Source organism: Montipora foliosa, chromosome 4 (assembly GCF_036669935.1).
Source record: "Montipora foliosa isolate CH-2021 chromosome 4, ASM3666993v2, whole genome shotgun sequence".
Lineage (NCBI taxonomy): Eukaryota > Metazoa > Cnidaria > Anthozoa > Scleractinia > Acroporidae > Montipora > Montipora foliosa.
The window spans coordinates 15,396,500-15,413,999 of record NC_090872.1 but is presented as its reverse complement, the minus strand read 5'-3'; the positions used below and the strand labels follow the sequence as shown (position 1 = coordinate 15,413,999).

General features: G+C 38.5%; 2 protein-coding genes across 7 annotated transcripts in view; both read right to left on the bottom strand.

The window, feature by feature from the left end:
• LOC138000003 (protein Wnt-16-like) overlaps window positions 1–6,754 on the bottom strand; it is a 13,968-nt gene extending 7,214 nt beyond the window's left edge. For 3 of the 6 annotated variants that reach the window (XM_068846099.1, XM_068846100.1, XM_068846101.1), the window contains exons 1-3: window positions 2,399–2,540; window positions 2,027–2,265; window positions 1,623–1,945 (exon numbers count right to left, since the gene is read on the bottom strand). In XM_068846099.1, coding sequence (XP_068702200.1) covers window positions 1,623–1,945; window positions 2,027–2,265; window positions 2,399–2,472 — 636 coding nt within the window. In that variant the 5' untranslated portion in view covers window positions 2,473–2,540. Of the gene's footprint in view, window positions 1–1,622; window positions 1,946–2,026; window positions 2,266–2,398; window positions 3,267–6,492 lie in introns of those variants that run through there. The other 3 variants (XM_068846098.1, XM_068846097.1, XM_068846096.1) reach the window with 3 other exon arrangements.
• Window positions 6,755–6,902: 148 nt separating this feature from the next.
• On the bottom strand, window positions 6,903–14,226 carry LOC138000004 (U8 snoRNA-decapping enzyme-like). The gene is made up of 3 exons (XM_068846102.1): window positions 14,008–14,226; window positions 9,204–9,494; window positions 6,903–7,549 (listed from the first exon to the last, which is right to left on the bottom strand). The coding sequence occupies exons 1-3, from the start codon at window positions 14,146–14,148 to the stop codon at window positions 7,346–7,348; spliced, it is 636 nt and encodes a 211-aa protein (XP_068702203.1). The 5' UTR covers window positions 14,149–14,226; the 3' UTR covers window positions 6,903–7,345.
• Window positions 14,227–17,500: the final 3,274 nt, after the last annotated feature.

Below are 17,500 nucleotides of genomic sequence, written 5' to 3'. Positions count from 1 at the left end.
GGTGGAAGCAATGTCCCACAGATAAAAACATGCTCAGAAAACTCAAACTACTCACAGTAATCCATGCATATTCTAGGAGTTGCGAAAAATGTTCACAACAATATCACTCTTTAATTAAACACGTGCTCAACACATTCGCAGCAGAAAAAGCAGCTTTTCCATGACTGAGTATTAAAAATTAAAAACACGTGATAAATAACTTGTCGAACCGGGGAGGTACTCGCTGGCGTAATTTCGATGGAAAACAAGGGCAGCACATCAATTGAAGTTGACGGGTGCGAAAGTTTGCGAACTTAACAGTCGCAAAGAAACCCTGTGAAAACGAGATTATAATTGTGCGGAGATACAAAATTAAATTAAGCACAACTTGTGAGGTACTGAAGCCACAACTTCCGCTAGACAGTTTGAACTTTCAAACACTTGTTGAATCGTTTATGGGAGTTATTCTGTTCACATCCTGTAATGTGTTCTACAGCTAATATGTTTGTGTAGATACCGAGAAGGAAACCAAAAGATTAGGCTACGGGAAAGACAGATAATTAGAGAATTAAGACTGTTGTATGATAAACCAACATTTTGGGAGAGAAGACGAAACTATATCTTTTCTCCGCGTTCAACACATGGAATAAACTTTCGAAAAAAATGCTACCACGCTAACAAATGATTTGCAACTCGATACCAGATATATATCACAGCGTCTCGAAGCCTGGCAGGAAAAATGTAAAAAAAGCACGTTAAAACAACAAATTTTAATGTGCACTTACGAGTTGCCTCGACTTGATTCCAAACATGCCGGTAAACACGATGTGTGCGCAGTTAAAACGAAGCAAAGTGTCTCTGAAACATTGTTTATCATCGCTCTCGCCTTATCTCAATGGCAAAATGTACGCCTATTTAGTCAATAAATGTCAGTCTAATAGAGATCCATATGCAAAGGCTATTACAGATAAACTAAATCACCGATAAAGTCTCAGTCTAGTTTCCTCACAAATATGAACTTTTTTCACGTCCATTCTTTATATTTGTCAATCGATAACATAGCGTACATGCGCATTACATATTATGTGATTCCCCGTGCTCTGTTGTAGGTATGTATTCAGCAGTGACAATCACCACCTGTCGGTTTGGTAAGCCGTGGTATCTCCGCCGTTTTTTTTTCCAACGGTTGCAAAGAGTTCCCATAATTTACTGCCAACTTGTAAATGGATCCAAAGTAATCACTTTCTTTCGGCCTTTTGTGGTAATCGTTACAAATACAAATAATAACACTCAGCGGTGTTTCAATATGCCGTGAACGCTGGTGCAATAGTCAATCGGTACGAATAAAACCGTGACGACATATTGAAAAAATGGCCATGTTTTAACAATTAGTTTGAAAAGTGCTGAATTCAGTAAGTCACTATACGTTCTACAAATCTTCGATAGTCCTTAATTTTTTTTTCAAATAGTTGCGGGATAACACCTTTAAACTGGCCATTTTCAAAAAAACAATTAGCTTGTCAAGCAGCTAATGACAAATTCAACACCAATAAAGTGCACATTGCGAAGTGAGCAAAAATATAGTTGGTTAGCTGCGTTACATAACAAAAGATAGGAAAGCAAAAAGGAAGCTGTCAACTCACCCTCCTTCCAACTTCGTTGTTGTGTAAGTTCATAAGGTATCGTCCTTTCTTAGCCCGAGCTGACCTCGCTTTTCTATCCGTCACCATAAAGATTTGTGCGCGAGCGGTGTACTCAGGTGCGTCAACGAACATCTTGGATAATGATATGCCAAACTTTACATCGTCATCACAACCACCCCATTCCCAGCCACTGAACTGCTGTTTTCTCTTCCTTCGCGTTTCACAGGCGCATTCACTAAGATTTCCAAGTCTGCAAGCCTTGCTTGCTGCGTGTACTACACCAGCCGACGTTATCGCGTATACAAACCCAGCCTCACGACTTCCTGTCACAAAAGAACAAGAGACGTAACAAGTTATACGAACACGTTTCGAGCTGGCATCACTTAACATTGACACCAACTTACCTATGTTGATAACTTCACCGAACACGGAAGACGAATTTGTTGTAGAACAGTTCCAGCGTTCTTTTTCAAATTGGTTCTTGCATTCAGTGATTCCCAAGTTAGCTCCGTGTCTTAGAGTTGGTATCAGATCTGGTTTATTCTCGCATACCCTCATTTGCTGTGAAGACAAACCAGGAACCCCGTAGCACGTTGTCAAGTTACCATTGCTTCGTGTACTGAGGGCCGAAATTCCCATCCACCTTGAAAGAAAAAGAACAAACTTTAAACGCTACCGAATGAGGCAATGCTACTCAAATATTTTCGTCCTTCAAATTGAAATCCCTTCTGTTTTGGATTTAAGTAAAGAGAAAGTGCACCAAAAAAGAGACTAACATCCAGCTAGCAGAGGAAGGTTCTTCAAAGAAGATCAATACCAAAACGCACAACAGTAATGATTGTTTCGCCATTGCCTTTCCCACGTTTCTCTCTGAAGTGGCTACCACTTCAAAAATAAGCGCTCTAAACGCAAGTGGATACTCACACGTGTTATAAAGAGTTAGGTAATCTATTGCCACTTTGCTTTATAAGAATAATTCACGGCGGACCAGGGCTTTTCACCTGTCAACGCTGTGGCAATAGCACTTCTGATTGGTCCAAATAAATGACATCAATCGTTGAACGATGACGCATGGGAAGACACAAGTGACTGGTTTGTGGCTGACTCGGCAATCCACATGGAAGCGATTTCGATACCACTGTTTGTATTCGGAACATTTTTGGCATTGTTTTAATTTTAACCGTGGGCCAAGGAAGGAACAGAGTAAGATGTACAAGCTTGGCAACGTAAACAGGTCAATACCTTCAATAGCTAAATTTCCGCTTTAAGTGTTTATCGTTTGACAATGATTGTTTGTCTATCTCAGAAGGTGGGTCTTCGCTGGGCGGACAAAAAGAGCTAATTACAATTCAATTGATCAATCGCATCGACCTGAAATCACAGTAAATACCCTCCAAGCCAGCAAGAGCTTTTGCAGTATTCACCGTACGAGTTTCATCGATTTTCAATGCCTATTGTGTCAAAACTGACCGATTTTCTTAACTGACTTGACTCATGTTAGCTACCTTGGAATGTGGCAGTCAGAGAAGATTCCAAGCGCTTTTCACACACACTTCCAAAACCCTTTGCGCTTTTTGCTATTTCGTAAGGCTAACGTCAAAGAAAAGCCGATCACTTTAAAAAAGACCGCTTTGCTTTGTCTCAATTAAATGGAAAGTACGTAGACGGAGAATAAAACTCGCTATAGTATTTATCTTACACCTTTGACAAGGCCAAAAAATTGACGTTCATGGCAATTAATTACGCGAACAACTGTCAGGAAGATCGATGCAACATTTTCCGGTTTAGTATCAATACCGACTAAAAAGAAACATGGATCAAGTCGTTGTGGTCGGAGAAATTGTCATTACAAAGCAGTTAACACATTTAGCGCTACGATCCATCAAAGCAATGATAAATGGGCTCGCTTGATCGATCGTCCGGGTGCACTGGCCGGCTCAAAGCTAACAGTTCAGTCGCAAAGTTGGCGGATTAATTTCCTCGAGTGTTTACAATTATCACACTTACATCTAATACGTTTACACCCAAATAAAGAGATAATTGAATAAAAGGGTCGCTTTTCATCGAACTATTACAAGGACCATGAAAAATCAGATCGTTTAAAAGATAACGGCAATTTAAACCAACACAATAACATGCACAAGAAATTAATTTCCGTATGAGACGATGAGTGGCCGTGCCGACTGATGCTGTTTGAACAAAACAACGTCTGTGATGCGTGTGGAACTTAAACAGCTCATGGCATACCATTGAGCAGAAAATGATTGAGTCAACAAGTAACTGAGGTCATTTGGAAAACTTGGCATTATTGCTTGACGCTTCATTTGACAACCAATTTCATGCCAATTTTTCTTATCGTTTTCCTAAAGAGACGACAAGAGAAAAAGTGTTGACCACTGTGGTTCAAATCTCGAGGGCCCAGTTGATAATCGTTTCTCACCCACTCCAAGATATCTTATAATTTCCTTTTAAGTACAAAGGGATTAGGAATATCTACCGGATTAATAGGAAAGCTTACTGCATTTAGAGATGTTTCAAAAACATCCAAATTTTATCGTCACTGACTTTTCGTGTTAACGAGGTCGGAAGGTCAAGTAAAAATAATTTCGTTATTCTCAAAGTTTCCCGTTTCCTCTTTTACTGTTATACGGTGTGTTTTGCATAAACGCGACGTTCAAAATATTTGTTTCGCATGTCCTTTCCAACGATCCCATTTCCTTTGACTTTGACAGTCACGTACGCATCGGAGTTTAGACAAAGACAAGGCTTGGCAAGAATAGCACTCCAAAAAAGAGAAGGAAAATATTAGCCTTATAAACAAATTCTCTCTGGTGGAAAAGTCCTCTTAACGAGTAAATTTCGGCAACAATTACAATGTTGAGTCACTTTACTGAAATGCCTCCTATTGCAACTATTTTAGAACCGCTTTTTACACAGTCACAGACGTTTACGTTAACAGAGGCTTATGTTAGTTGGCTGTTTGCCACAAATGGCCAATTGACTATTTCAAGTGAAGGTTCTCCTTTAGACTAGTTTTATGCAGCTATGGGAGATTTAAATTTAAGGAAAATCGGGAACCTCGATGGCCCAGTCGTAAAAACGTTTGAATGAGACAAATCCTCATCTTGAAATCTAAAAACCTGATGATGAAAATTTAAAGAGAGAGTATCCGCCATCTATTTGTGGCAACAATTCCTGATTGTGGTCGATGGAAGCTCCAGCATCCAGGAGTTTACGTGCCAGTGGTTAGCCGCTGACACAAGGACAATGCTCAAAGATATTTTCAACCACAACGAATCTAAAAACAGCCAAAAGATTTGTTGCATCCACTTGTAAACGTCAGGCCGCCTTTTAAAAGTTTTCCGGTTCTTTTAGCTTGCAACTAGTTACTAGGGGGAAATTACATAGGGAATTTCGGCGAGGCTTCCCCAAGAGATGCCTTACTTAATACATAAACCTAGTTGCAATTGACACAAGCTGACCTATGTGGACCCTTTATCAAACTCGTGACCCTAAGTGGTAAACAAAATATGAGCAGCAGTGTCATACATAAAACACATCTGATACATATACGATCTCATTTAAAGACTCCAGGAGAAGCCGAGAAAAAATTGAACACTGATGCGAATATTGTGTGATGACTTATCAAACGCCAATCATTTATGGTTGTTCGTCTTGTAACGGCAGGGCAATTAAAGAAAAGTGAACGAAAATTCTCACGATGATGATGATGATGATAGAAAAAAATAACTATGTAGACCCATTTTGCTCGTACATTTTCTTTACCACTACGTGTGATGTTACATTTCTTGTCTTACTCATTAAAAAGAGTGCGTGCAAGTATGAATATGTCCACCTTTCAATGAAACTATGTCACACGAACATAATGTACAAGCGAATAGGTCATATTAATGTATCAAATACACCCATCTACCATCGCAAACAAACTGAAGACACCTAACTAGGTTTAAAGATACCAAAAAGGTTAGAATAAAAAGGATGGAATTTTGCTAATATTTACAACAAAAAAAATTCAGCTATTACATAACAAACATGACTCGCATTTTTCAGATAAAAGATCAGTGACATTATTTCAGTCAAGTTGTCTTCGGTTGTCTTACATCTTTCTCAAAACTGAATACAGATGAAGTCGAATTGCTAATAAATGTTTTTACTTCGCTTAGCTCACGAGACAAAACCTAACTATTCCATATGTCACACAATGAAACAGCGCTTTAGCAAATCTGAAGTGGATCCCGTAACGAGGAAAACAAAAGAGCTACGAAGGCCCCAACACACAGCACAAGGATTTTGGAACATGCTCAAATAGAGTCAGATGGCGAGCATTAACGGAGGACCTATGCTCCACTTCGAGCAAAGATAATGATGATGAAGATAACAAAATCTGATTTGACTAACCTCGCAGGCATTTGAATCATGAGTAGCAAAATTTCTAAGAGTTCCAGCGACACGGCCGACGGTAACGCCCCACGAAAACACAAAGTTACGCTTTCGTAGTTACGCTAAAATGAAAAGTAACTCACATTGCACCATGCCAGAGAAATAGTCTGTAACTACAATCTGATAGCAACTGCGTTAAACACAAGATATAGATTGAAAAGATTTATTACCAAGTGTTCAAGTTCCCCACAACACCTTGACGTTTTTGCTCTTCAAAGGAGGCAACGAAATTTGCACGAATTGAAAAATTAATGTGTCGTCTGCTTTCGTCCAAGCAAGCTCAGTGAACGTTTGATCAAAAGTGTCACTTTTCTGTGCAGATTTATTAAAGGTCTGTATCAGGGACATGGAGGAAATTCAAACGACGAAGGTCAGTTTATCATCACTGAAACAACATATATTGTCATACCTCTGAAAACTGAACAAACCCTCAAGGGAAATCAGTTTGTAAATATCAGTGCCAGCCAAAATTCCAACTCGTCTGCTATTCCTCGTGCCTCATGTTTTTCTCGTTAAAAATTGAGACACCCCACGCAGTGAAATGTTCTTGCGAGCAGATAAATGAGCACAGATGAGGGCGTGTAAGGTGAGCGTATTTTTAGCTAAACTGCGACGGGGTGCATAAGAGAGCTGGAAAAATGAAGGGGAACGTTTCCAGGCTTTTAAACGAATAGATGATCCCAATCATTCGATTCCTTACATCATCTCGTAAATCCAAGATTTCCGAGACGAAACACTATTTAAAACATTCATTTACATAACTCCCTAAGCCACCATATCATTAGGGTAAAAATAACCTGTTACAATAATTTTCCAGCGTTGCAAGTTAAATTTTTTCTTAGAGCCGCCACGCGGTCATAAATACATACATATAATCTACGCATGCCTCGAAACAGTTGTATCCTCATGTAAGAGCAGTTCTATCCTCTTTACATAACTACGTTAGAACAAGTATAGAAACACTTCATCCGATCGGAAATACATGCAGAGAAGCTCATCTAAGAAGTTTATCAAAAGACACACATTTCAAAATTTTATCACAAACTACTTACTATCACCTAAGTCTCGAGCTGAGTTACGAAAACGCCCCACAATTATCCAGGGATACCCGATAATATTGGAAAGTCTTCACGGAAATCATTACATGTTATCAGAACCCACGTATTCTACGTTTACTTGTCGCCTCTCCGAAATTATAAACATTGAGGATCGCTTAAGGGTTAAAATTAGTTCTACATAACTGGACTAAAGGATAACTTCCGTCAGAGTTTTGGTAGCGACACCTGAATTAACTGTGATAAACGAAGGGCTTCTCTTATTTCCTCTTGACTTAAAATGCTCGCGTGCTCTAATCCGATTAAAAATTGTTGTCTGGAGTTGCCCACGAAGTTATTTTGTAAGAATGAAGGAAGTCCTCCTTGTTTGTCACGCATGACGTAAAGAGGGCAGCGAACAACACCTAGAACCTGAAAGTAATGAAAACAAGACTTATTTTGAGACACCAAACGGAACAACGTAACACTTGCCATTCTAGTGTCACGCAAGCGCGGGATCAAAGGATATCCTACCAGGTCTGAAGTTTTACAATGTTAGGTTGAACAAGGCATCAACACCAATAGAAGTAAGACCTATAAAGAAAGCCACCGGCATTCCATATTGGAGAAAGGCGGGGAAGATATGATATCTTCAGAAGCAAATACAAGAGATAAGCAAGCAATCACTTAGCCCACGCAGGACACACCCACCCCCCCAAAAATTCGCGAGCGGGGAAACTCTCCACGATAAGGTAATTACCCTTCTGATAACTAATTGTATTGGTCACGATATATAATGCAAACGGTTGGGAGCCTCTTAGTCTTAAGTTATTGAGCCTGCATAAATGCGATCCTATTACCGACAAAATGGAAAGTCGTCAAAGCGCCCACGATTTCTATATTTAAAACGAAGAACTTTTAAACATGAAACTTCACAATCATTTTGGCGTTTGTTTCCTTTAAAACGTGTTTAAGAACCAGTTTTTCAAAACAAGCGTGCCATAGTTTCAAAAATGGCTTTTCGGGACCGAAACGCTTACGGGAGATTCGAGAAACAGGCACGTGAACCACTTGAGTTAGAAATACTAGAAGAAACTGTAGCGTTTTGTCGGTGTGAATAAAAATGTACAAAACTTGTGAACATGAGTAGGGCTACTCATGCCACACGACGGGCACGACACGAGTCGTGCAACACGATGGGCACGACTTTGAGGCAGACAGTTGAATATGTCACTTGTTCCGAATTGACTACTTCCTATTTTTGAACTTCCTGTTTGAAAGGGAGTTTAAATGTCACTTTTTTTGTAATTTAGCCATCACTTCTACGTACTTTTCATAAGAATGAAAACAAATAGAAATAGCATACTGCATTATATTGTTGTGATTGATGGTTGTGTCGATGTAAACGTCAATCCAAAATCTCCAAACCACAAAAGCAGTGCCTACTTCTGCTGGACAATACATGAACTACCTACCAAGGCACGTGTCTGGATCTATTATCGCTAACACGTTTTCATCTGAGTCTTCAACACTCATATATTAAAACTGTCTTTTCAATAACTGCTTGCCGGTTCGCTCAGTTGGTTGAAAATCGGAATACTGTGCAGGAGGTCATACTGTAGGTTTGAACCCCAGCCCGACCAACACTCAGGGTCTTGAAATAACTGGGGAGAACGTGCTGCTTTTGTAATGACACCTGCAAATTGTTTGACTTTCAAGTCTTCTTGAATAAGAAAGTAAACCATAGGTCATGTCTCACAACCCTAATTGCTGTTATTACATTCATGTCCAGAAAAGCAGGTCATGGTGAAAATGAATTTTGCCAAATCCGCCACACAAAACCCTCTTAGAAAAATTTCACTAAATCTGCCATTTTTTCCATTACCTGCATTTCTGGGCGTACGACGTTAAAAAGCCTGTTCGCAAAGAGTAGGGGATGGAATTGCAGATGTTGTGGGCACACAATCAAGAATAATAATGTATTATTTGGAGCTTTGCTCTGTTGTGTGTCCCATTCAACAACCTACCTGTAGGTTGCAAAACTCGTAAATTAGCGGGTAATAATTTTTTATTACTGTAAACTAACCTCATAGTCTAGATTGAATGGTTCTGGTTTTTTCATCTCAAGTTCTAGGAACTGATCTAATGGTACTCTCTTGGCGAAGAAATGCAGGCAAAGCTTCTTTGTCACATCCAACTGAGGTACATATTCTTCGTACTTGTGAGAAATGACATAGTCATCTTTGTTGATGTTCAACGGTTCAGTTGTCTGTCCCAACTCTTCAACAACTTCTCTGTTTATAGCTGTCTCCAGGTCTTCATTGCCATCCACAAAACCACCAGGAAAGCCAAAACGACCATCAAAACGAAGCTGCATCTGATAAATTATTTTGAAAGTATTTTAATAATTATCATCACTTTCCCATGCTAAGCTAGGAAAGACTACATTTATTTCATATTTAATTGATGGATAAGGTGCATGTATAGAGTGTTTTCATGTGACGTCACAGCAGCCATGTTGGTGTACCCAACTAATCCTCTGGGAATTGAGCTCTGCTATCATGCAAACGTTTTCTTTTGTTTTGGTGGAAAAACAAGGTTACTTATCATGTGAGTGAAAACACTGTATAACTTGTGGTAGCAGACTGAGGGAAAGGAAAAAGCTCCACAACAGGCCAACAAGTCCCCTGGCAAAAGGTGGTGGGTATGTAACCAGAAAATGTGACTGGGATATGAAAGATGGGAGGTGGGGTTAGGAATTAAAAGTGAAGAGTCAGGTTTCAATATCTATCTTTTAAAGCATCCAAGTTGCTCAATGCCGCTTGTTTAACTTCTTTCATCTTGTGATCATTTTATCCTTGAAGACCTTTGACAATGACAAAGTCAGAAATTTTAAGACCTTCCTTGAACTGCTTGTAGAATCACCTCCACAGTGACATTAGGGAGCTTACGAAACGAGGACGACGACGGCTACGAGGACTTTATTTAAAAATAGAAGTTCGCGTTATTCATATCACTACAAACTATTTCATGTCGTTTTACGTTAAAAATGTGTAGTACGGTAACTGTCGAGGAATTAAACTGGTATGAGTGGGTTGGAAGCGTTGGGGGAGAACTGAAAATTCCTGGTCATGTGCTAACGTCCTCCACAGAACCTTGAATTTGGTCATTTCTCGTCGTCATTTAGGAGATGACGACAAAGAAATGTACCAAAATGTAAAACGCACGTGCAGAGCATGCAGAGCCATTGTTTTTGCTCATTAAACCTATATGTTTTGTAGCGTCGTTGTTGCAGTCGGCGTCGTCGTTTCGTAAGCTCCCTATTGACAGCTTCAGACAACTTTATTGTAACCTTCGCAAGTGTATTCATATTTTAGAGCTACATTAAATACAAATTGAAAGACATAGTGCACTGGCCCCCTGAAATATCTAAGAAGCCAAGTGATTCCGGGAGCCAGGCTAAATAGTGAAAACATTCCATTGGTGAATAGGAGGTGTAACTAACAAAAAACACACAAGATGAGAACAGGCATATTATACATCTATAGAGCAAAACAGAAATGAAAGGGTGCCAAAAAGATAATTATCAGTACTCCTTTATCATGTTTTCTTTAAGTCTCTTATTACAATGAAGTAGTCTAAGGCTAGAAGATTTGGAGAATTCATTATGACAGAATTCCAAACTCTGTGTCCTTGAAATCGAATGTTGATTTTTTCATAATTCATTCTTGCTCTTGGAAGACAATATGGCCGTATCATTACACATTGTGTGTTATAGTTACACATTCTGCTCTTTGAAACAAAAAAATGCATCAAAGACAGGAGGTAAGATGTCTAAAATAATAATAATAATAATAATAATAATAATAATAATAATAATAATAATAATAATAATAATAATAGAGCGATTTTCAAATGAGTGTCGAAAGTAATTAGTGAATTACTTTGGTTTATGATTACTTCACTCAGTGATTGGTTTAAAGTTCTCGCACCACTTTTTAAACCAATCAGAAGTGAAACCAAAACCAATCGTGGCTTGTGCATGCACATTTTCCCGCACTTCGTGTCGGCCGCGTGTAATTACTTCGAGTTTTGATTGGTTTACTGGATTGTGTCCATCCTTTTTGATTGGCCAAAGTAATTACTTTGGTTTTGGTTTTACAACACTCATTTGAAAATCGCTCTAATAATGATATTATTATTATTATTATTATTTAAGATCAGTACACACATGCGTAAGCAGTTCCAGGACACCCTTCCAAAAAATTCCACAAGGGGATTTCATTGATGACTGCCTCTTAAACGCTATTAGTATTTTAAGATCTTTTTAATATTTTTATTTTACTTTTAATCGAAACGAATAATGATTGTTTTTTAATTTTTTGTAAAAAGATGTCTTTTTAAATACTAGGATGCTGAATATCTAAATTTTTCTTACAGAATTATATATTGTATTTTTTAAATAGCTCTTCAATGTAGATAGATTAGGTTAGTTCACTATTGTTCTTCTTCTTAAATTTGTAAACCTGAAGGATTGTTTAAGTTAATAAAGACTATTATTATTATTATTATTATTATTATTATTATTATTATTATTATTATTATTATTATTATTATTATTATTATTATTATTATTAAATTTAAAGATAAATATAGCTATTTGAAATTTCACAAAATCATTGAGTTTCAGGACAATGAGAGACTTAAATAACGGACTTGAATGCTCATCAAATTGTGAGAACATTATTAAGAGAGAGGCCTTTTTCTGCAGGAGAAAAAGATGCTGCAAAGTAGTTTGGTAAGTGTTTTCCCAAGCAACTATTCCATAGATAAAAATAAATGAATGAGAGCATAAGAGTTGCCTAGGGATAGTTACTGTAATGTCAACATGAAGGCAAATCTTGGAACGTATACCAATGCTTTGTCTAATTTTTTTGGCGATATAATCAATATGTGGTTTCCAAGAAAGGTTTGAATCAATAAAATAAAATACAAAGGAATTTCAATAATGCAATTTTCCTGTGTTAACCTTTAACCATTCATTTTTAATGTGAAATTAAAAGATATTTTTCTGCTGTGGATGGAAAAGAACAGAGTTTGATTTTTCTTCTCAATAGATTTTACTCTGTCTAACACCAAACCATTTTTTTGTCAATGATTTATAATAAGTGAGAGTTTACTGAAGCAGAGCCAAGTATTATGGTCTTCAGATAATTCAGAATTGATATTGTGTTGCATTAATTGTCAATATAGGTTTGCATTATCAGCAAATATTGGAACTCAAAAAGAGAAAAGCAAAATGAAAGTTATTTATGTACAATCAAAATAAGGTTGGGCCAAGTACATAAGATTAAGTGAAGCTTAAGATTTCATATCCTCATTTCATATATACCACTTCATCGTTTTACATAGGATTAGTTTGCGGTATCCTATTGATAGTTACTGTAACAGTTTGCTGTCTATTTCTAACTAAAGACAGGAAATAAAGCAGTCCCGAGCAACCCCACTTATACCATAGTATTCAAGGTTTTTTAATAAAGACATCATGGTTCACCCTGTTGAATGGTCTCTTTAAGTTAAAACAAAACCAAAATGAGAAATTTTGTGCATCAATAAATTTATTGCAGTTTGAATCTTTGCAATAATAATTAAGATTCCATAGTACAAAAGCCAAATTGTGTGTATTATATACAATATGAGAGATTGAAAAACAAAGTTCATGCAAAATTTTGGGGGGTAGACAGATTTTCCCAAGAGGGACAAAATTATAAATCTGCGCTTTTTGATTGGTTCATTTGATTTGATCAAATTCAATGGTGCATGACTTATGTCCACATCATCTGGCAATAACAAAAACCTGAGCGAAGCTTGAAAACCGAGCAGGATTTTGAGGATGCAGAGCCATGTAAATTTGATGATTTTTGGTACAATGCTAGTAAAATTATCGACTTTCTACCTGCCAAAGGTTGGGAGGCGAGCGACCTTTGGAAGTGGGAGAAATTCAGAAGAAGTTGCACGCCTTGTCTATCTATATTGTGTGTGACAATGTGTGTGATCTGAAGAGGAAATCGAAGCGTCCCAAAAACCCATCAAATCACTCAGGACAACGCAGAACATAGTAGGTGAGTGAACTTTATTTTATCTGGCTGTCCAGAAAATGAGTTTTCGAAAGGAAACATCGCGATTTGAAGTTTTTACAGAACATTTTCCTCAGTTAGTTGAATCGGCCGTTGCAACTGTCTCAAAATAACGTGACATCACGCTCTCACATCCTTAGGGTTGTCAATCTCAACCCCAGAGCTCTTCTCTTGACTGAGGGAAAGAAGAGCTCTGGGGGACCCTGAAACAAACTGTCTTCTCGTTGCTTTTCATTTAGAACAATCAAAAGCGTCTCTAATAGGTGCATTCATTTTAGCACGAGGAGTAAACAGGTGCCGTAAGGTTCAAATAGCCAATTCTTGGCTACAAGAACCCTACGTCACATGTTCTCCTAGACAGAGTTTCCCAGAGCCTTGTGTCGATCCAAGGCTCTGGTGACGAGAATGTAGGGTTGTTTGCCTGTGCTTACACATGCCCATTCACTTCAAAGATGGCGGACAACACGATTAGAGGAAATAAACACAAGAAAAATTAAGGTCGTTATTTATCGAAAACAAGCTTGGGTTATTAAGTGGGAGGCCGCCATTTTCAGCCAACACGAATGCCAGTTGGTCAATTCGAATTATGAAGATGATGTATCACCCGTCCTTTGGGTTTGTACCAGTCTCACATAAACGACCAGGCATTTCGTCCCGGTTTCATTTGAACGGCTGCAAAAATCTCGTATCAGTACAAGTTCGTTCCGGTGTAAAATAATACAAATACCGGTTAACTGAGTACAATTTGCTTACCAGAACAACGTGCTTCACCGGATAATAGCCAAACAATTTTGCATCTGTTGGACAGTGGAGCATAACATGGCAACAATGCTTGTACCCTTGAAGAGCTAAAGCGCTGGCCCGTGGAATAACATTCGCAGTAAAATGTGCCATCTTTGATCGGGTAGCTCAGAAACCCTTGCAATGCTTTGGGACGATGCGCGAGCCTGCGAGCAGACCCTCCGAGGGACTGGGTTGGGGTAGATGAGCCTAGGTACTTCATGTATCCCCTATTATAGTGTATTTAAATTATAATGTATTCCCACGCGTGTATTATAATGTATTATAATAAAGTTTCTATATAACGCGCGCTCTCATTGGTTTAAACAGTGTGCTTTATGAGAGTACAAAGCACGGAACAAACGAAAGCCCACGCCATCATTCGCAGAAATGGCAGATGAATTTCCGAATTTTACCTTGGGTATTATTGAAGCTGTCAGTTAAAGGCTTGCTCAGATATTATGTCAAGTGCTTTGGATGGAAGACCTCAACCGTCGCCCGGTCCAGCAGTTCTTTCAAGCTCAGAAAGTCCTCACGCTGGAGTTCTTCATTTACAAAATTCCCAACAGGTTTTCAGATTCCAGCCGCAAGCAATGAAGAGTTTGTTTTCCAGTTGTCATGTCGGAAACGTGCAGGTTTTCATGGGCAACAATTCGGCCGGTTTTCACTGAACTTAATCATTTAGATCCTCTTTTTTGCTGTTTTTTACGGACTGAAACCGAACATTGAGGCACTTGTTTTTCCATAAATTCTAATTTTGTGTGATTTTCCAGTTGATTGATGTTTTGACAAGCCTTTGTTTCATTAACCAATCAAATAATCTTAAACATTCTTACAAGCGCGCTGATTGGTCCAAAGTAGCGTGCTTTATCAGAGTATAAAGCACTGTGCTGACGACATCTCAGTTCGCCACAAGCAGCGCGCGCTTTGAAAATAAAGTAGAATTTTTGAAGAAAATTACTTGTTTTTTATCATAAAACAAATAAAGAAGCCTTGACTGTGCTCTGTTCTGTTGTAAAGCACTTAGGAAGCGGCTAGAGCACTCAAGAAGTAGGGAGAAACACTCGCCTATCGGCTCGTGTTTCCCCCTACACTTCTTTCGTGCTCTAGCCGTTTCCTGCGTGCTTTACAACAGAACAGAGCACAGTCAAGGCTTCTTTATTTGTTAATTTAAATAATTAGCCTTATATACCCCTATATACCCTTATATACCCCTATATACCCTTGTATACCCTTGTATAAATGAATGAAGGGGTAGTTTCTAAAGAAACTGTGGTGCTGCGTCGGTGGGGAAGTAGTATACAAAAATTTGGTTTTATCAACGGAGTTGATAATGTAAATTGGCCACCGTACAGAGATTCTAAAGAATCTCTGTACGGTGGCCAATTTACATTATCAACTCCGTTGATAAAACCAAATTTTTGTATACCCTTGTATACCCTAATATACCCCTATATACCCATGAAGTACTTACCGATATGAGAGCCTGCCCGCATGGCTTTGTATATGGCTTTATGTCGGGTCCAAATTTTGGACGCAAAATACTGATTGGCTGAAATTCAATTACTTGGTGACGTCACCATTGACAAGCTCCGATACTTCGCTTCCAGAGTTGAGGTGGTCAGAATGCGTGTGAGAAAATTGTAGAATGTAACCGTAACTTTACATAACTAGATGCTTCTGTGAAGCATACACTGGGTTGCCTGTGGTACGTGCTACAGAAAATCAGAAGGCACTGAATTGTGTAGACTTGCCACAAGTCGACCTCACGATAATCCCAGGAGAAAATGTTTCGGCGAGCCCGCGCGTATCTAGGCGAAGGACTTTTCGAAAGTCTATGAATTGTGTGGTATTGAAATACAGCATTCCAGTCTCTGAAGAATAACAAATAAAAGAGAAGCGAGAAACATTGGCTTCTGGGCTGACATGTTGATAATTTTCAAGTTCCTCACAACTTCTTTTTACCACAAGTGTGCCCTCTGAGCATCTGACAGATTTCTAATGCTAAAGTTCACTGAAGTTAAGCCCTGCCGGGCGGGGTTAGTGTTTGAATGGGAGACCAAAACAATGTACCCCTCATAAAAAACAGAAACATCTGATCGAAAATACTATTAACGCTAACAAATGCGAACTCAGCCAGGTACAGATTCTGTTAGCTTGCTTTATGCAAAACAAATATTGATGAAAAAGCAAATAACTATTGATACACAGTTTTCAGAAAGAGCAGAAGGAAGTTTCCCGGACGGTCGATCGAGAATAAAATATTTACGGCATGAAAACAACATTAATTTTGAACCGTGAATATAGAATATAAAAAGTTACGATCAGCGACAAACATTTTCGGAGATTTTTGCTACGTTCAAGTAAATTGCAAAATCGAAAGTGAAATGGCCGGAATTCAGCGGGCGCCGTGATTAAGTTACCGCGGCATGTTTACTCGCCAAACAGTGAAGCATCTGTGTCAAATGATGGCAAGATACCGGGTTTTTGAAAGTTTCTTTTTCTGTGAAGTGTTATAAAGTTTGACAATGAAATGAGCGAAGTCAAAACAAAGATCACAATCGCCCAACTCTTGTTTATGCAAAGTCAAAATTTACTCTCCAAGACGCGTACGACGTTATTTATCACCAGGTAATTCCATCATTTTGGAAATAGCAGCTACTTTATTATTCATCTGCGTCACAAGTTTTCACTGATTTTGGGGCTCATTTTGTTGAAACTCAAGCACGCTTCCAACATGAACCCTTCCTGCTTAAAGATCAATACTAAAAAACTTCTCCCATATCACATTTCAACCTTAAGCTCGAAAATTCAATACACAACATGATATTATAATTCACAAAGCCAGAAAATACCACAGAATCCTTTTCCAGCGAAAATTTTATTGAAACAAACAACATATTTGCTCTTAGAGGCGAAAACCTCTTCCTATTTCATTGCGTGCGTGAAGACAAGAAACTCAATCGTGTCAAATTACCATGTACTTCAGGTAAATACAGCTCACTTTGATCTCGTCTCGACGGGCGATAGATTGTTGAGATTCCTGCCTAGTTTATCCAACTGACTTTCCATTATTGAGCTCCATAAGGGTATATTTTGTTTAAGGATCCACTAAAACGCCATTCGCGTTTCACGACTTTCGACGCCATTGCAGGCTAAGTTAATGATTCTACTGTGTCCACCAGAGAAATCTACGCAGTTCCACTACCCTCTCGATCCTAAGAAAATACGCGCAGAAGACTCTATGCACAAAGACACCACTTACCAGGGGAGTGACAGGCAAGACTTTTACCGACACGGAAAAAAATACTAAAAAAAAAAAAACGGAAATCTACCTAATTTCCGACTGGGTTTGCAACCCAGTAATTAAAGGTCGGGCAACGCGATGCTGCTGGAAGGAAAGGAAGTTCTATCTCTGTTGTCCACAGGATTCGGGAAAAGTCTAATTCCCCAACTGTTTTTCGTA